The sequence below is a fragment of the Azolla caroliniana genome, unplaced genomic scaffold (assembly GCF_043228905.1).
Source record: "Azolla caroliniana isolate FFs.n. ecotype wild unplaced genomic scaffold, voAzoCaro1.0.p SCAF_13, whole genome shotgun sequence".
NCBI lineage: Eukaryota > Viridiplantae > Streptophyta > Polypodiopsida > Salviniales > Salviniaceae > Azolla > Azolla caroliniana.
Window position 1 is genome coordinate 10,091,420 of NW_028230448.1, and position 17,100 is coordinate 10,108,519.

At 37.5% G+C, this 17,100-nt stretch overlaps 1 protein-coding gene across 1 annotated transcript in view; it reads left to right on the forward strand.

Moving 5' to 3' along the window:
• LOC147856077 (dynein-1-alpha heavy chain, flagellar inner arm I1 complex-like) overlaps positions 1–14,776 on the forward strand; it is a 52,963-nt gene extending 38,187 nt beyond the window's left edge. The window contains exons 51-73 of the mRNA XM_087329097.1: positions 696–947; positions 1,046–1,315; positions 1,456–1,761; positions 2,139–2,294; positions 2,439–2,780; positions 2,939–3,012; positions 5,313–5,538; positions 5,622–5,753; positions 5,906–6,121; positions 6,226–6,461; positions 6,535–6,778; positions 7,508–7,744; positions 7,966–8,100; positions 8,226–8,330; positions 8,461–8,595; positions 8,704–9,309; positions 10,004–10,528; positions 11,193–11,299; positions 11,520–12,048; positions 12,129–12,308; positions 12,581–12,778; positions 13,476–13,595; positions 13,952–14,776. Of these exons, the coding sequence (XP_087185223.1) occupies positions 696–947; positions 1,046–1,315; positions 1,456–1,761; positions 2,139–2,294; positions 2,439–2,780; positions 2,939–3,012; positions 5,313–5,538; positions 5,622–5,753; positions 5,906–6,121; positions 6,226–6,461; positions 6,535–6,778; positions 7,508–7,744; positions 7,966–8,100; positions 8,226–8,330; positions 8,461–8,595; positions 8,704–9,309; positions 10,004–10,528; positions 11,193–11,299; positions 11,520–12,048; positions 12,129–12,308; positions 12,581–12,778; positions 13,476–13,595; positions 13,952–14,176 (5,556 nt within the window). The 3' untranslated portion in view covers positions 14,177–14,776. The remainder of the gene's footprint in view (positions 1–695; positions 948–1,045; positions 1,316–1,455; positions 1,762–2,138; positions 2,295–2,438; positions 2,781–2,938; positions 3,013–5,312; positions 5,539–5,621; positions 5,754–5,905; positions 6,122–6,225; positions 6,462–6,534; positions 6,779–7,507; positions 7,745–7,965; positions 8,101–8,225; positions 8,331–8,460; positions 8,596–8,703; positions 9,310–10,003; positions 10,529–11,192; positions 11,300–11,519; positions 12,049–12,128; positions 12,309–12,580; positions 12,779–13,475; positions 13,596–13,951) is intronic.
• Positions 14,777–17,100: the final 2,324 nt, after the last annotated feature.

Consider the following 17,100-nt stretch of genomic DNA (forward strand, 5'->3'; position numbering starts at 1 on the left):
AAAACATATTTTATAATCATTCATGCCAAAACAATTTAAGAAAAATTACATGTAAGTGGAAGTTGTATGGATTGGAATATGTTCATCTAGAAGTTTTATGAAATAAATCTTGGGATTTTCATATGAATAGCCAATTCTGAGAATTAGTTGCCATATACGAGAAGAGACAAATTTATATTGTGTTATACTGTGGATAATTTGTTCCTATTTCCATGACCATGAGGATCCTGCCAATTGAAACTGTGGCATGGTTGATTGATAATGGTTGGTATGAGGGTATTATGCATTTGTTACAACATGAAAGATTAGCATATCACTAGAATGTAGAGAGTTTGCCTCCTTCCCATTACCAAGCTCTCTACTGGACTCCTCTCCCTTCATATAGTACGGTTTGATCTCTTATAGAATGAACCTCAGGGTGTAAAGATGAGTGCAATGCTTTTAATAGAACCGCGACTATCAATCATGCTATGATATTGTATGCTGGCATTTAATTTCTACAATCCCTAGTTTTATGTATGTTTGTTTAAAGTCAAAATGGACTTTGCTTTTGATAGACCAATTCCTATTTTTCTGGATAAGATAAAACAATATAGATTCCTTATTGTATAGTAATATTTCACTTCTATTTGTAGTATTCTTTGAAAACTTATAATCCCAGATTCATATTAGCTTATGAAGTTTAATTACTGCAGGATATTTCTGAAAGCATTACACAGATGATGCTTGATTTATATAACCATTTAGTTGAAGATCTTCCTCCAACTCCTGCAAAATTTCATTACATATTCAATCTACGAGATTTAAGCCGTGTATTTGAAGGTTTAACACTCTCCACACCAGATACAATCAAAACATCAGCACAAATGCTCAGATTGTGGAGAAATGAGTGTCTGAGAGTTTTCCATGATCGACTTATCTCTCAAAGTGATAAGGATCTTGTGCAGGTTTCATTAGTTAACTTTAATTCAAATACCTTTGACAAGAATAGTCGAATTTGAAATAATGCATCTTTACTGAGGAGCATTGTATTGTCACATTTCAGAAACACATATTGAACCTTCTGAATCAGAAACATGGCAGTGATTTGGAATATGTGAGTAAAGATCCAATCATATACGGAGACTACCGTAACATGCTACAGTTAGCTGAGGCTAGGCTTTATGAGGATCTCGGTGAATACAGCAATATTAAAATATTGTTTGAAGAGATCCTTGATGAGTACAATGCGACCAATAAGAAAATGAATCTAGTGATGTTTGACGATGCTCTTGAACATGTAACTCGTATCCACAGGATTATGCGCCTAGATCAGGTAAAGCAAACATTTAAGATTCTTAATTTACTCTAATAACAAAGTGCGGCATTAAGAGCATTTGAAACCATTTGAATTTGATGAACAATACATTTTTACAAAGATATAAAAGTTAATAACATTATACACACTTTTTTCAGGGAAATGCCCTCTTGGTAGGAGTAGGAGGAAGTGGGAAAAAGAGTTTGTCTAAGCTAGCTGCATTTGCTGCTGGCTGCAAAGTGTTTGAGATCACATTGGCTCGTGGTTACAATGAAGAAACATTCCGAGAGGATCTGAAAAAACTATACAGCCTATTGGGGGTGGAGAATAGCCGTGTTGTTTTTCTATTTACAGATGCTCATGTTGTAGATGAAGGTTTCTTAGAGTTAGTCAATAACATGCTCACTTCTGGCATGGTACCGGCTCTTTTTAAAGAAGATGAGAAGGATGCATTGATTGGCCAGGTATAGTTAAGAGTAGAGTTCAGGATACTATCATTTCTGTAATATCTTTTAGGTAATAGAATCGTAGTACTATAATAAGCTGTACTGTGTGATGAAATGTCACAAGACAAAATCTGGTTTGGCAATTCATTATTTATAGGAGTCAGAGAAAAAAGCATGGATATGCTCCTCATTTTCCGAACAAGAAACATGAAAATTGCCAGATGAAATTCTGATTGTGAATATGTGTCATAGAGCTAGTGTTGTGAAAATAATTTTGGATAATTATATTTCCGAAGAGGACTGTTTAAGTGTCCTTACTATCCCGTTTAAATGATCAAATGAAGTATGTTGATGTGAGAAAAGGATGCAAATGAAAATGGTTGTCTAATATGCAGATAAGAGACCAAGTCATAGCAGATGGTATCGTCGATACAAAAGAGAGCTGCTGGAGCTACTTCATCAAAAGGTGTCGTAGCAACCTCCATGTTGTATTGGCCATGTCACCAGTAGGTGACATGCTTAGAGCTCGCTGCAGAAACTTTCCTGGAATGGTAAATATTTTAAAACATTGAAATTGATGTGTTATTACTAATACCAAATATTCATCACTTCCAAACAAAAAGACTTTTTCAATGTATAAAACCAGACATTATTTGCTAATGCTCATGTGAGAGTTAATCATGAATGATAAACAGGTAAATAACTGTGTTATTGATTGGCTCACGACATGGCCAGAGGAGGCTTTGCACTCAGTTGCCTCTGTGTTCTTGGATGAAGTTGATATTCCTAATTCCATGAGAGAATCAATTGTCAAACACATGGTTATGGTTCATACAACAGTTTCATCAGAATCAGTTGAATTCAAGCAGAAACTTAGACGTCATAATTATGTGACTCCCAAAAATTTTCTTGACTTCATTATGAATTACCGTGATTCACTTGCTTCGTGTCGTAAAAATAATTCTGACATGTCAGCACGGCTCTCTGGAGGGCTTGGAAAACTTATTCAAGCTAAGCAAGAGGTGGCGGAAATGCAGGTACTGTGTGCATTTCACATTGAAGAGAATGTTAACTAAGTCATATTGTGGAGCAATGGCTTGGATGATAGACAAAAGGATGGGTTCTAACACTACTATCTAGCATAAATCATAAGATTGGTAAATAAATAATCCTTCAATATTTGGTTTTCTTTTAGGTCACCCTCGCTGAAGCAAAAATCATTGTAGATGCAAAGACAGCTGAATGCAATCAATTGCTTGATGTAATCAGGTATTATTTCACATATCGCAATTTCTTAATATGTTTTCTTACTACCCCAAGAAATAGAAGTAACTAGCTATAGCAAAATGGTGAAGATATAGAAAATAAAGAAAGAAATATATATTAACGTCCATTAAGAGGCAAAAGGGCCTATAAGACCAAACAAGAGATTACGCCTTGAAATGTTGTGTCATCTTGTAGTATGAGTAGGAAAGAAAGTTGTGATTGTTCTTTGATCATGAGCGTGCGTGGTTGTATTGTTGTCCTTGAACAACTTCTTTGTAAGTGTTTTGTGTTGAAGGAAGAAAAGTCCGAACCTCCATCAATCATATTCCATTACCTTACGTAGTGAGCCAATTCTTGGTTAAAGAGGCAATGTTATCTCCCTCGCATTTAATTAAAAACAGTATAGTGGTAATGGATATCACCCTCTGATGACATAATTGGCAGATTCTTTCTTCTAGAGGTGTCTGTGCATATCTACCTACTTCAATCGCCAACTGATGCGATGGGGTTCACAGTTGCTTTGTCACACTGACAACACATGCGATAGATGTATATTCATATAAGATGGCCTGATGATGAACTTATCCTCCAACGTGTGTCAAGCATGTGCTTTATAGTATACCAAGAGATGTTGTGGGTAGATCCATGTTCTTCTGTTATCCAGTTCAGATCACTCTATCCTTTTTCACTTTGGTCATGTTTTGTTGGGAACAATCCAAGCTATATTGGAACAAAGGTAGTGCATTTATGCTTATGCCATGTGACTCAAACCATTCTTACGTTTCAGCATATCATCAATGATTGTTTTGGTGACATGATTGCCAACCTTGAGTACCTTTGTTTATAAAGCTCTTAAACCTGTGGGATTATTCCGGTCACTGATTGGGATAATGAATTCAGTGATTATTGAGACTGCTCCCATCTCTGCCTGAATTATATCAAGGGGTACCAATGCTATATTTCTTATCATGCGTATTATTGAGAGTAAAGGTCTTTCTAAATCTCTCCAGTTATTTTCCTTGTGAATGCTTGGTCCCCAAGTTTCTATTCTGTAGAGAAGAATCAGTTGACAAGTGTATCAAATAGCCACAATTTAGTTTGTGCTCTTGGAGTTGTGTATGTGCACGTTTTCTGTCAAGAGCACCGAGGGCTGCATACCCATGTGAAAATCAAGCATAGACAGCCTCACAAAAGAACAGCCGAGCCCTGTGAGTGTTACTCCTAGGTATGCATCGGATCATGTGTATGGCATCTTTTCCTTTTCCAAGAAGAGTTCTGGTTCTGATCTTATTACCTACGCTTGAGTGGTGTTAAATACAATCACTTCAGTTTTATCTAGGTTTAGCCATACCTCATCTATGTAGAGACCAAAGAGACTGGGCGATAATGGGCATCCTTATTTCACCCCAATTGTTCTAGCCACAGCCTCTGACAACACATTAGGAGATCACAGTTCTCCTGACACGGATTCATGCAATGCATAGTTTCGCCATTGCATATCTATGGACAGCATCAATATGGTGTCAACAGCTTTTCAGAAATCCAATAAAGCAGCAATAAATCCTTTTTATGGGCTCTGCCCTTCTTGATAAGGGATTCGATGGTCAATATGTGATCCAAAGTTGTGAACCCCTTTTAAAATCTTGCCTTTCCAGCTGAACAGCATCTGTTCCTCTTCGCTTATGCACTTAATTAATTAATTTATTTTTTGCATCCATAAAGAGGTCTATATTGACCCATGGGACCTGAGTAGACAAGTTTTCTTGATGTGTGTCTCCGTTAAAGGGATACTCATATTTCGAAGCACAAAGTCTCTAGGATTGACCCATGTAGTTTAGCCAAGTAGTTCTTACGTAGCGCATGGGATGACCATATATAATTCGTATCTATGTATAATGTGTATCCATATATAATGCCTATCTATATCCATAAAGCTCCTCTTTGTAAAATGCAACCACTCCGCTGGAGTCTTTAGTGCTTCTTGGTATCCATGGGTAGGGACAACATATTAGCAGCCATCTATATCCTTGTGCATTAGGGTTTCAACCATGTTAGGGTTTCTGCTTAATAAAAGAAGTAATCTGAATTGGCGATCTAATGGTATTTGATGTCATCATTATTCAGTATCCCTCTATGAGGATAATGATATCACATGTGAAGAGTCAACATGCTAAGCATAATTAAATGGTCCCTTTCTATAATTTTAAAGCATTTTATTGGAACCAAGAATGTCTATTAGAATTTAGGGCTATATATATGGTTTGAAATGCCATGTAGTAACAAGATCTTTATATGTGACACAGCCAAAGTACAGCGGAGGTGCAATTAAAACAAAATTTTGCACAAGAAAAGCAATCAGATCTTGAAAGACAGAGTGAAGTAATTGGCAGAGAAAAAGTAGAGGCTGAGCAAGCATTAGAAGATGCACTTCCAGCTTTAGAGGCAGCAGCTGAGGCGTTAAACAATCTTAAGAAGGATGAAATCACAGAGATCCGATCATTTGCAAAGCCCCACATTCTAGTCCAAAAGGTTCCTAATTAAATTGGACGTGTTTGGATGCCAGCTGCATTTGACTGTATGAATGAGCTAAAAATTTTATGGTATAATTTCAGGTTTGTGAATGCGTAGTAATATTAAGGGGCATTAAAGACGTGTCCTGGAAGGGTGCAAAGGCAATGATGGCAGACAATCGATTTTTAGCAACCTTAATGGAATTTGATAAGGATGCAATAACTGACAAGCAGGTTGTATTTCAATTCAAAATGGCTGTTCTTTTCAAATGTAAAAACAAACCGAACATTTAAATGCAAGATAATCATCTTAATTGCCTTCATAGGTTGCTGTGTTAGTTGACTTTCTTGTTTGGATACTTAATTTCTAATTTCGTATGAATCAGATAAGAGCTCTAAAGGAATATTTTAAAGATCCAAAACTCACAGTAGATGAATTGATGAACATATCAACGGCTGGAGCTGGACTCTTGCGCTGGGTTACAGCGATGATGAACTATAACAATATTGCAAAGGTGGTAATGCCGAAACGTTTAGCTGTAGCTACAGCTGAGAAAAATCTTAAAAATGCAAAAAGTGAGCTGGAAAAAATTCAACAAGAGGTAAATTTTCTGAAGAGAAGTATTGGTACACTGGAACTCTTAAATACTTTACAACGGTATTCAGAACCATAAAATTGACAGTAAATCAATGTGATTTATTCCAGATACAAGACCTATCTAAGCAATTAGGGGTTTTACGAACTCAATTTGAAGCAAGCACTGCAGAGCAACAAGATTTGAAGAGAAAAGCAGACCTCATGGAGAAGCGACTTGATGCAGCCTCACGGCTTATTGAAGGTCTGGCATCTGAGCACCAGAGATGGTCAAAAGAAGTTGAGGAACTTTGTATTTCTCGTGAAAAACTTCTTGGGGACTGTTTGATTAGCTCAGCTTTCTTGAGGTACGCAAAATTTGCAAAATTTACAGATAAGACGTTTTCATAGCATATTAATTTTGTTCATTGGATGACTCAGCTATGTTGGAGCATTCACAATTGACTTTCGAACACGGATGATACAAGATGTTTGGCTTGTTAATATACAAAAGAACGAGATCCCAGTCAGCACTCCATTTCGATTGGAAGGATTGTTAACGGATGAAGTTGAAATCAGTAGATGGGTTAGCCAAGGGCTTCCATCTAATGAACTATCAATACAAAATGGCATCCTCACAACACGAGCATCAAGGTTTCCTTTGTGCATTGATCCTCAAATGCAGGTGAATACTTTTTCTATGGTTTAAGACTTCACCTTTTGTGTGGGTCTGAATATTGATGTCTTAGTTTCTATCATCTTTAACACCTGACAGGTATAATCCACATGAAGAATTACTAACGCGACTAAACCCCCTGTAGAACACTCATAATAAAAATTAAGCTAAATTTGAGGCTAAACTCATGCTTGATTTTATCCGTGCAAAATATTCACATTATGGATCAGGCGAGGTTGGAATTGAAGATCAGCTCTATCTACTTGATCTTCTTTGCCCTCAGTTAATGCTTCCACTGGAAAGCAAGAAAGAATGAAATGTTTCATGTGTTTTAAGAGGCCAAACTGTCCTACAAAACCAAAATTATAAGTTTCCAAGAAATTCAACAAATCTCATTTATTGTATGGCCAAGAATCCATCCAATGACATCCAATACTATTTGAAGTGCCAGATAATTGTAACTGTAGATCCAACTATCAATATATGTTGATATAGTATGGCCATGCCAGTGAAAAAACGTATATGCTTTTTTAAGTCTTCATTAAGCACATTGAAAGACATCATGTGCTTGTGAGTGGTTGCAACTATTTGATGCCTCACTGAATTTGTTGAGCTAATAATATACACTCCTCATGAATCAACTGTCTAGACAAACAAGCTGAATCTGTTATTCATTTCAGGGAAACATCAATTATGATATTAAATAAAGTATTCTCATTACACGTCATCCATATGCAGGCGATTAACTGGATAAAGAAGAAGGAAGGCAAACTACTCGAAGGAAGAATTAAGACATTTAACGATGCAGACTTCCTGAAGCAGCTTGAGTTAGCAGTCCAATATGGATTCCCATTTATGTTTGAAAATGTGGATGAGTATATTGACCCTGTCATTGATCCAGTGCTTGAAAGGGCAACAACATCATTGCCAGGGGGGCGGAAAACTGTAAAACTTGGTGATAAAGATGTCGAATGGGTAAGATGAATTTGCATTATCTTGGATAAAAGAGTAAGATATCTCAAATTACTAGCTTCTTTATTATATTACAATAGAATAGAATATAATGTATTTTTATCCACAAGGACAATCTTGACCTGTAGGACCAAATTAATATTTAATACGTTAGTTTACTATTTATTTTTATTTGAGGGAGTCATAATAGATGTAGAAGACGAATTTCATTCCATGCTTTTCAGGATGAAAATTTCCGGCTCTATTTGATATCAAAATTGCCAAATCCTCATTATGGGCCAGAAATATCGGGAAAAACAATGATTATCAATTATGCGGTTACAGAGCAAGGATTGCAGGCACAGCTACTGAATGAAACAGTAAGAACAACTTAAGAACGAGCATGTCTTCTAATTAATATCTTAGTCTTTGTGAATGCATCACAAACTATTGATTGTAGACACAAGGATAAAGTGAACCTCAATCCATAATTTATGTTTTGAAGGTCAAACATGAAAGACCAGACTTGGAAGAACAGAGCGAAGTATTAATACGAGAGAGTAGTGAAAACAAATCTCTACTAAAGACTCTAGAGGATACACTTCTGCGAGTATGTCTCTTGTTTAGATATAAAATCTAACATTTGAAAAGTAATTTACATAATTGAAGAGAAATCCGAGGATTTTAATTAAATACTTTAAATGTATGGAGTGATAAATGCGCTATAATTATTTATGCAGGAATTAAGTAATTCTACAGGAAATATATTAGATAATGAAGAGCTATTAAACACTTTGGAAGGTGCAAAGTCAAAAGCATCTGAAATCTCTCAAAAGCTTGGCCTTGCACGTGAAACAGCTAAAGAGATTGAGCAGGTAGACTCTTTAGAATTTTTCTGTTATTATTAAGCCGTTACTGAATCCTAATACAAAATATTATGGAAACTTACCAACTGAAACTCAAATGTTCATCTTTTTATGCAGCTCCGACTCCGTTATTCTCCTGCAGCAAAAAGGGGGACGATTCTTTTCTTTGTCATGTCCTCACTATCTGCAATTAACAATATGTATGAGTATTCCCTCTCTTCTTTTCTTCGAACTTTCCAAATGTCACTTGAGACGAGTAAACAAGATCCAACACTTGAAGGTCGATTGCGAAGCATTGTGGACGCCCTCACTTTTGATGTGTACAATTACACATGCACTGGACTATTTGAAAAGCATAAGTTAATGCTTTCTTTCCAGATGACAATAAGTATCGCAGATGGTGAAGGCCACCTCAATCGGCAGCATTTGGAATTTTTTTTGAAAGGGAATCTGTCCTTGGAGAAGGCAAAAAAAACAAAACCATATGACTGGATCCCTGACCAAGGCTGGCAAGACATTGTGCAGATGATAACCTTAGGTCCGCAGTTCGTTACTGTTGGAGAACACCTAGAGAAAAATGAATCTAGTTGGAGAACATGGTATGAGCAGGAAAAACCAGAAGAATTCCCCCTTCCTGGAGGATTAAGTGAAAAGCTAAAGACCTTAGAACAATTGCTTGTACTCCGTTGTTTCCGAATCGATAGGATCACTGTTGCTCTTACGGTGAATAACTAAACCAAAATATAAGTTTATTTTTATTTTTTATGAATGCATATATTGTTTGAGAAAATTAGTATGAATTCTTCTGGAAGAGTTAGAGAACGAATTATCATGGAAGAGTATTTTTTTAGAGGACGAATTCTTATTGAAGGGTATATGGTTCTCAGATAACAGTAATCGACCTGAACTTTATTTGTTGCGAGAAGTTGACTAGGCATATACATTGCCAGGGCATTCAGGAGCATGGAAAAGAGGGCCAGCTTGTAGCATTCTTTCTTCATACGGAATCTTATAGAGATTAGCTCTAAGTAACCATTTTCCTTACTTGCCTAACATTCTGGCAGTCGAAGTAGTTTAGACATATGAAGACTATCAATCAAGCAGAAGGAAGTTACTGAAGTAGTTATTGATCCTATTCTGAATCAGAAAAACTAGACTTCATGTGTTATGTCTGTTTGAAGAGTGTCTTAGATGTACTCCTTGGGTGTTCCATCCGTGAAGTACGAAGCTTCCAAGCTACATACTGCATCTTCTTTAAATGAACTAGTGCATGATTGAAATCACCAAAATGAAATTTAGCCCTCCAATGAGCTTTCAAATATTTGAACTGAAGTTAGCAGCACCATAATAAGATTACAGTTATTTGGCAAATGATTATTGAGTTTCTTACTTCATTTTATTAATGCACTTTTTGCAGAAATATGTGATGGAGCAACTGGGTGAAAAGTATGTTACTCCACCAATGCTCGATTACCAGAATATCCACAAACAGAGTTCTCCTTTTACTCCCGTTGTCTTTATTCTAAGCCCAGGAGCGGATCCAGCATTTGATGTATTCAAGTTAGGAGAGGAAATGGGCTTCAAAGCAGGTACAAAACTCAAATACATGGCACTTGGTCAAGGAATGGGTCCAAAAGCCCAAGAGACCCTTGAAGGTGGAGCTGCTCGTGGTCTTTGGGTCATGTTACAAAATTGTCACCTACTTCCTTCGTGGCTCAAAACTTTAGAAAAAATATTAGAGAAACTTCAAAAACCTCATGTAGACTTCAGACTCTGGTTGACCACGGAGCCAACTTCCGTTTTTCCACTTGGAGTATTGCAAAGAAGTCTGAAAGTTGTAACTGAACCACCAAATGGACTCAAATTGAACATGAGATCGTCGTATGCAAAAATTAGTGAAGAGATGCTTTGTGATTGCCCCCACTGGGCTTTTCGAACTCAGGTATGTACAATAACATTGAATTCTATTGTTTATAAAACAAAATTTGAAAAGTTACACTCTTTCGTTCAAGAGTATTTTGATTGACATGATAAAATTACCTAGATCACTGAATTGGTTGACCCTGACTTCCTATCAGAAATGATGCATTTTTCGAGCCAGTCAAAAAGCCATTTGAAACATAATGGCAGAAATTTACAGGACATTTTCATAATTTTATTGCCTCAACTATAAAGGGGGATAGCCAAAGAAGAGGGATAACGCTCTCTAGGCATCCAATTATTAGCAGGAGAAACTAAATTCACTGCCAGCATAATTCTAGCACCCACTGGCACATCTTGTGGACAAGTCGAAAACCAGATTTCGTTTCATATGAATAGCATGGTTATTGATCCAACGGACAAAGTTGTCTCATTTATATTGAGTATATGACCATTATAATTTCAATTTATAAAACTTTGATTAAAGGAGCAACACTCAGTATGGCCATATATAACCAGGAGAAATGTTCATGTTCATTTAATGTAGTGTAGTATAGATGCTGAGTCATTATCATATTCTTAAACCAAATGTTATCTTCACAATGTCTCAATTTAACTCTATTTCAATTAGAGGCCCTGCAAATACACGCAAGTAACATACACAGTTACATTTTGGCTCTGTGCAGGTTTACGTCTTGACATTTTTCCATGCAGTAGTACAAGAGCGTCGAAAATATGGTAGGCTTGGGTGGAATGTAGCCTATGATTTTAATGAGACAGATTTACGAATCAGGTCCTCATCTTCTTCTATGACACTCTTTAAGATACGACATTAATTTTATCAAATCTGATCAAATCAATAGATAATAAAACATTCTTTTCAAGGGGAAAATTTTGTCAGAGAATATTTGAAGTTCATTTGATAGAGGGGAATAATTATTATGGAGGTATATTTTTTCATGTTTTAGTCTGGGGTTTGCTTCCTCACCTTTATTATGATCTTTTGTATACAGCCTACTATTGATTGCAACATACCTGCAGAAAACATGGGATAATAAGGACGACACCATTCCATGGGGTACTCTTAGATATCTTATTGGTGAAGCCATGTATGGTGGTCGTGTTTCAGATTCTTTTGACAGGAGAATATTGAAGACATACCTGGAGGAGTACCTTGGTGATTTCCTTTTTGATCCATACCACCCTTTCGCGTTCTTTACTGGATGTGATGGAATTGTATACAAGGTTCCTGATTCTGGTCAGAAGGAAAATTATACCTCTTACATAGATTCCCTACCTTTGGTCCAAACACCTGAGGTCTTTGGCCTCCATGCAAATGCTGACATCAGCTATTACACAATCACAACAAAAACTCTATGGAGAGACTTGATAAGCTTGCAACCCCAGGGAGGTGACAACCAAGGAGGCCTTAGAAGAGAGGAAGCTATTTCTAACATCGCTGTCGACTTATTGGCAAAACTTCCTAAGCCGTTTGACCTTCCAAAGGTTAAGAAAGAAATGGGAATACCAACTCCTGTCCAAGTAGGCCATCCACTTTCAATTTTCCTCCGATCAGTAATTCTCCTCATATGTACTAATTTCATGAACACTAAATCACACAGGTTGTCTTGTTACAAGAACTTGAAAGGTGGAACAAATTATTAATATCCATGGAAGAGAGCCTTCAAAAGCTTAAGAGGGCGTTGGCAGGAGAAATAGGCATGAGTAAAGATCTTGATGATTTGTCAATTGCACTTTACAATGGCCAACTTCCAAGTTTATGGCGAAAACTGACTCCCCAGGTATCTCTTTGTCTTTGATTTTTATTGAAATCAGGTAATTATGTTAACCGTTAGGAATTAATCGTTTGGTCCTCTTTGTTTCTAATCTTGTATATTAATTTAAACAAGGTCAATGTTGAAAAAAGTGTTCAGTTTGGTTCAAAATTTGTGCACTTCCTATTTTTGATCTAAGAATATCTGAAATGGTAGATTAATGGTTCTTCAGATTTAAAGAATTGATTCTTGAAAAATGATAAGAATTTCTAAGTTTTAAGGTTATTTTATTTTAACAGACTGAGAAAATGCTTTCACCCTGGATAACATGGTTGCTGAGGAGAAATGCTCAATATAGAAATTGGGTCGAAAATGGCGAACCAAAAGTAATGTGGCTGTCTGGTCTCCACATTCCCGAGACTTACATTGCAGCATTAGTTCAAACTGCATGTAGAGATTGTGGCTGGCCTCTAGATAAATCCACTATATATACCAAAGTAAGATTTCAAATGTTATTAATTTCTCTTTCTTTCACATATAGAGATCTCAAAGTATACCATTTTGCAAGAGCGTTACTAAGTAAAATGTCACACATTTTCTTCTCTCGTCATTTCATATACCTGTATCCTTTACGACTCTCTCGTGAGCTGGTTGCCACATGTACCACTTTTCACATGTTTTAGCACTGCCATGTATCACAGCCCTATTACATTTGTCATTGAAAAATTAAGGCCATAATCAATTAGTACCGAAGGTGCTTTCCTCACTTCAGAGATCTCTCCACATCAGAGGGACCCATGTTGGAGATTTTTCGAGGTTTCAACCGAATTTTAAAGTTTTAAATGCTTAGATAACTAGATTATTTAGTTTCCCATGCGTAATTATATTTATTGTCTTTGTTCTCAAAGACAAGACATGATTTAAGATGTAATCTCTTGTTCCAGTTGGGTTCTGTAGACCATTATGGCCAATTGAAAGTTGTTAATTTATCTTTCTTTGTTTACAAAATTTTATGCATTTTATCTTTCTCTTTGTGGAGATCTGTAAATATACTGCTATTTGTGGGCTCGTTATAGGAATATCCCGTTTTAAGCACGGTTTTGTTCTTTTCTTTCATATGTTCTTTTTTTTCCTTTCACATATTTCCTTTACATGTAGAGAGAGAGGACTAACACTACCTCATTTTATGATCAGGTTACGAAGTTTGTAAACGAATCAGAAGTGAAGGAGAAACCAAAACATGGATGTTATATCACAGGGTTATACCTGGAAGGCGCCGATTGGGATTTAAACAAATCAGAGCTGAAATCTCAAGTACTCTTTCTTAACAAAGCTATCCACAGTTTTAGATCTTTCTTCTTCACAACAAACTGAAACTGTGTTTTGGAAACAGATTTAGATTTTAATTCTTCACAACTAACTGAATTAAATTCGTGAAAGGATTAAGACATTATTTCTTTGCTATAAAATTCAGTATGTAGATCAAAATTCTTCACAACAAACTGTAAGTAAAATTTGAAAACAACATATCTCAATCAAAAGCTGAACTAAATTTCTGCAAGAGTTTAGGACTTAAACACTCCACAATTATCGTCTCTTTCAAGTCTGATTCCTAGATTACATTTCCTTTCTGTTCCTTTTTTTTTTTAAATTGTCTTTTTTTCTGGCAGGACCCAAAGCAACTTGTGGTGGAGCTTCCGTTGCTGCAGATCATCCCTGTGGAAGCAACGAAAATCAAGTTGCAAAATACATTCAAGACACCTGTGTATGTGACCCAATCGCGAAGAAATGCAATGGGAGTGGGCCTAGTAATGGAAGCAGACTTGGCGACGAGCCAACATTCGTCGCACTGGATCCTTCAAGGAGTAGCCCTCTGCCTCAACATCGACCAATAGTCTCTTCTTACTTGTAGTACATATATGTAATATGTAATATGTAATATGTATGTATTGTATACAATAGAGGTGGAGAGATTGTTAAGAGGAAGACTCCCTCTAGGTGGTGTCGACAATGGCGTGGCCTTCTTTATTGTGGAGTTGCCAATCACAAAGACGCCGATTTGAATCACAGAAAAATAACGGACTCGTCGGTCATTGTTAGGTGAAATATATAATCGGCCTAAAGTGGGTTGAAATCCATATATCTTGGATTCCTAAGATTAAAAAGCCAGTTAGTTAGTTAGTTAGTTACATTGGGAGGCTCGTCAATATCAAAAGTCCAGTTTTTGGAATGGCCCGTCTTCTTGTATTGTATCCCGGCTACATTTGAGGCATTGACAACGAATTTTGTAATTGTGAATAACAAGTGAAGTCAAGGTCCTCACCTACATATAGGAACATATTCTAATACATGAAAATGTTGTATTTTGAGGTCGTCCCAAGGTATTGACCTACATATGAGAATATATTGTAAGATGTATTTTCGAGTTCTTCATGAAAATGTTGTATATTGATGTGGTATTGACCGTCAAATAAGAATATATTCTAATGTGTTGTCAAATTCTTCCCGAGTGTATTTTCTTTTGATGTTTTCTCTAATTACACTACTCTTTTCCTTTCTTTTCTTTTTTCCAAAATAAAACTACTTTCATTAGTTATAAAATTTTACAGGGACGTGATAATTCCATCTTATGTAGATGCTCACTAACTCAAGAAAGGGAGAGGACGACCATTGTTGGATGAAGGCTAGTTGTCGCCTTTCAACTCCATTGGAGCCACCCTTGAGGCCATCGTATTGGCTCTTTAGAGTTTCTACAACTTTACTCTGTATCTCTTGCATTAACATTATTGGATGCATTGTTTCGTTGGAGAAGACCCGTTTACACTGTTATTTCCATAGAGTCCAAAGAGTTATTGGGTTGACCTATTCAAACACAACTTGAGATTTAGCAGTAATAGGAGTTGAGTGGATATTGTCGATGGTGGAAAAAAAAACCTCTTGTGCTTTAATCACTAAACTCATCTCCTCCTCCTAATGCTCGTATTTGTCAATTGGGGCTTGCCATGATAACCAACATACATTTCCCCACTTGATTGCGCCTTGCCCTTGGCATAATTGCAATGGGCGGCCAACCCCCTACCATATTTGATGGGTCTTTGGGCATTCCCATAGAGTGTGTCAAATTGATTTTGTTACATTTTGGCATGCCCCACAATTAGGAGAGCTAAGGTTCCCCCACTACCACACTCAAATCGATAGTGCCTAATGTATTAATAGCCATTGGAACGTGGTAATTCGCCGAGCGCGTGATGTTGTTTCCAGATTTTCTACCAAAACTTGGTGATAATTGTGTGAGGAACATGCGATATGTGTGCTAGCCCTTTGCAACAATCGGCTCTTGGGCGGTTTGAGTGGCTAGAATTGGAAGAAAGGGATGGCTTTGCTTCCTTGACCCGCATAAGGATCGCCACGTCTATTGCAAAGGGTCCCAACTGACCTTACGTAGCCATGTCTTCTCATGAATACATATGTGTCATTCTGGTTTTACTTTGATCGAGTCCGGATCTATAATCCATTTATGATCTGTATATGCGAGTACTCGAATTCCCGTATTCAATGTTAATGCCTCACTGTCTCATCATTCATGTCCCTCATCTTCGACTTCCACATTGAATAGTTGGAGCCGGTGAGCTTGAACATGCCGCCCAACGATTTGTCCATCTTCTGTGTCGTTTCACTCTGATACCACTTTGACAGGAACTACACGCTCCGATGAACAACGCTTGGCCACAACCGAGTCTAAAATCAAACACAGAAAACAGATAATGAACGCACGACACAAAGGAGAGAAGAGTACACAGGATGTTTAACGTGGAAAACCTTGAGAGGGAAAAACCTCAGGAGTTCACAGACTCCAAACTATCACTATATCACAATGATTACAACAGTGAGCTCACGGAGGCAACGACCTCGTGCTCACGATCTTCGCCACAGGCGGCGGTTACAATAGAGGCAACAACCTCTTCCTCTCTCTCTCTCTCTCTCTCTGTCAACTGTTACGCGCTTTCTGATCTAGCGCCAACAAGAATGACAACTCTCTCTAAGTTTTCCCTAAGTCATATGTATACTAATATGACTTTTCGGCTATTTACAAATATAGCCCCGATGGACTCTCAGAAAACATATTTACGAATATGTCCCTCCATTCTTAGCAAGGTGGATGGCACTTTGACTGTCACAATAGAGCTGGTATTCATCTTGCCGGATACCGAGCTCTCCGATGAAGTCCTTCATCCATAATATTTTCTTGCCGGCTTCCACAACCGCCATGTACTCCGCCTCCGTGGTTGACAACGCAACCGTCTTCTGCAGCCTCGACTGCCACGAAACAACTCCCCCTACATATGTCATAACATACCCGGATGTAGACCGGCTGGTATCCACATCAGCCGACATGTCCGAATCGGTAAAACCGTCAAGTTGAGGTTTTCCAGAGCCGAATCAGAGACACATATTTGAAGTGCCCTTCAAGTACCAGAGTATCCATTTGATCGCGTTCCAGTGCTCCTTGCTGGGATTGCTCATGAATCGGCTCACCACTCTGACTGCGTATCCAATATCTGGTCGAGTACACACCATTGCGTACATTAAGCTCCCGATAGCAGAGGCATATGTAACCTTCATCATATCCACCTTCTCTACTTTCGTCTTCGGGCTTTGTTTACCGGATAATCTGCAGTTTACCGGAAGTGTCGATCCGACCGGTTTCGCATCTGACATGTTGAACTGCTGAAGCACCTTTGTCATGTACTTCTCCTGTGACAGCCACAATTGCTTCATTGACCGGTCCCGGATAATATGCATCCCCAACATCTGTCTT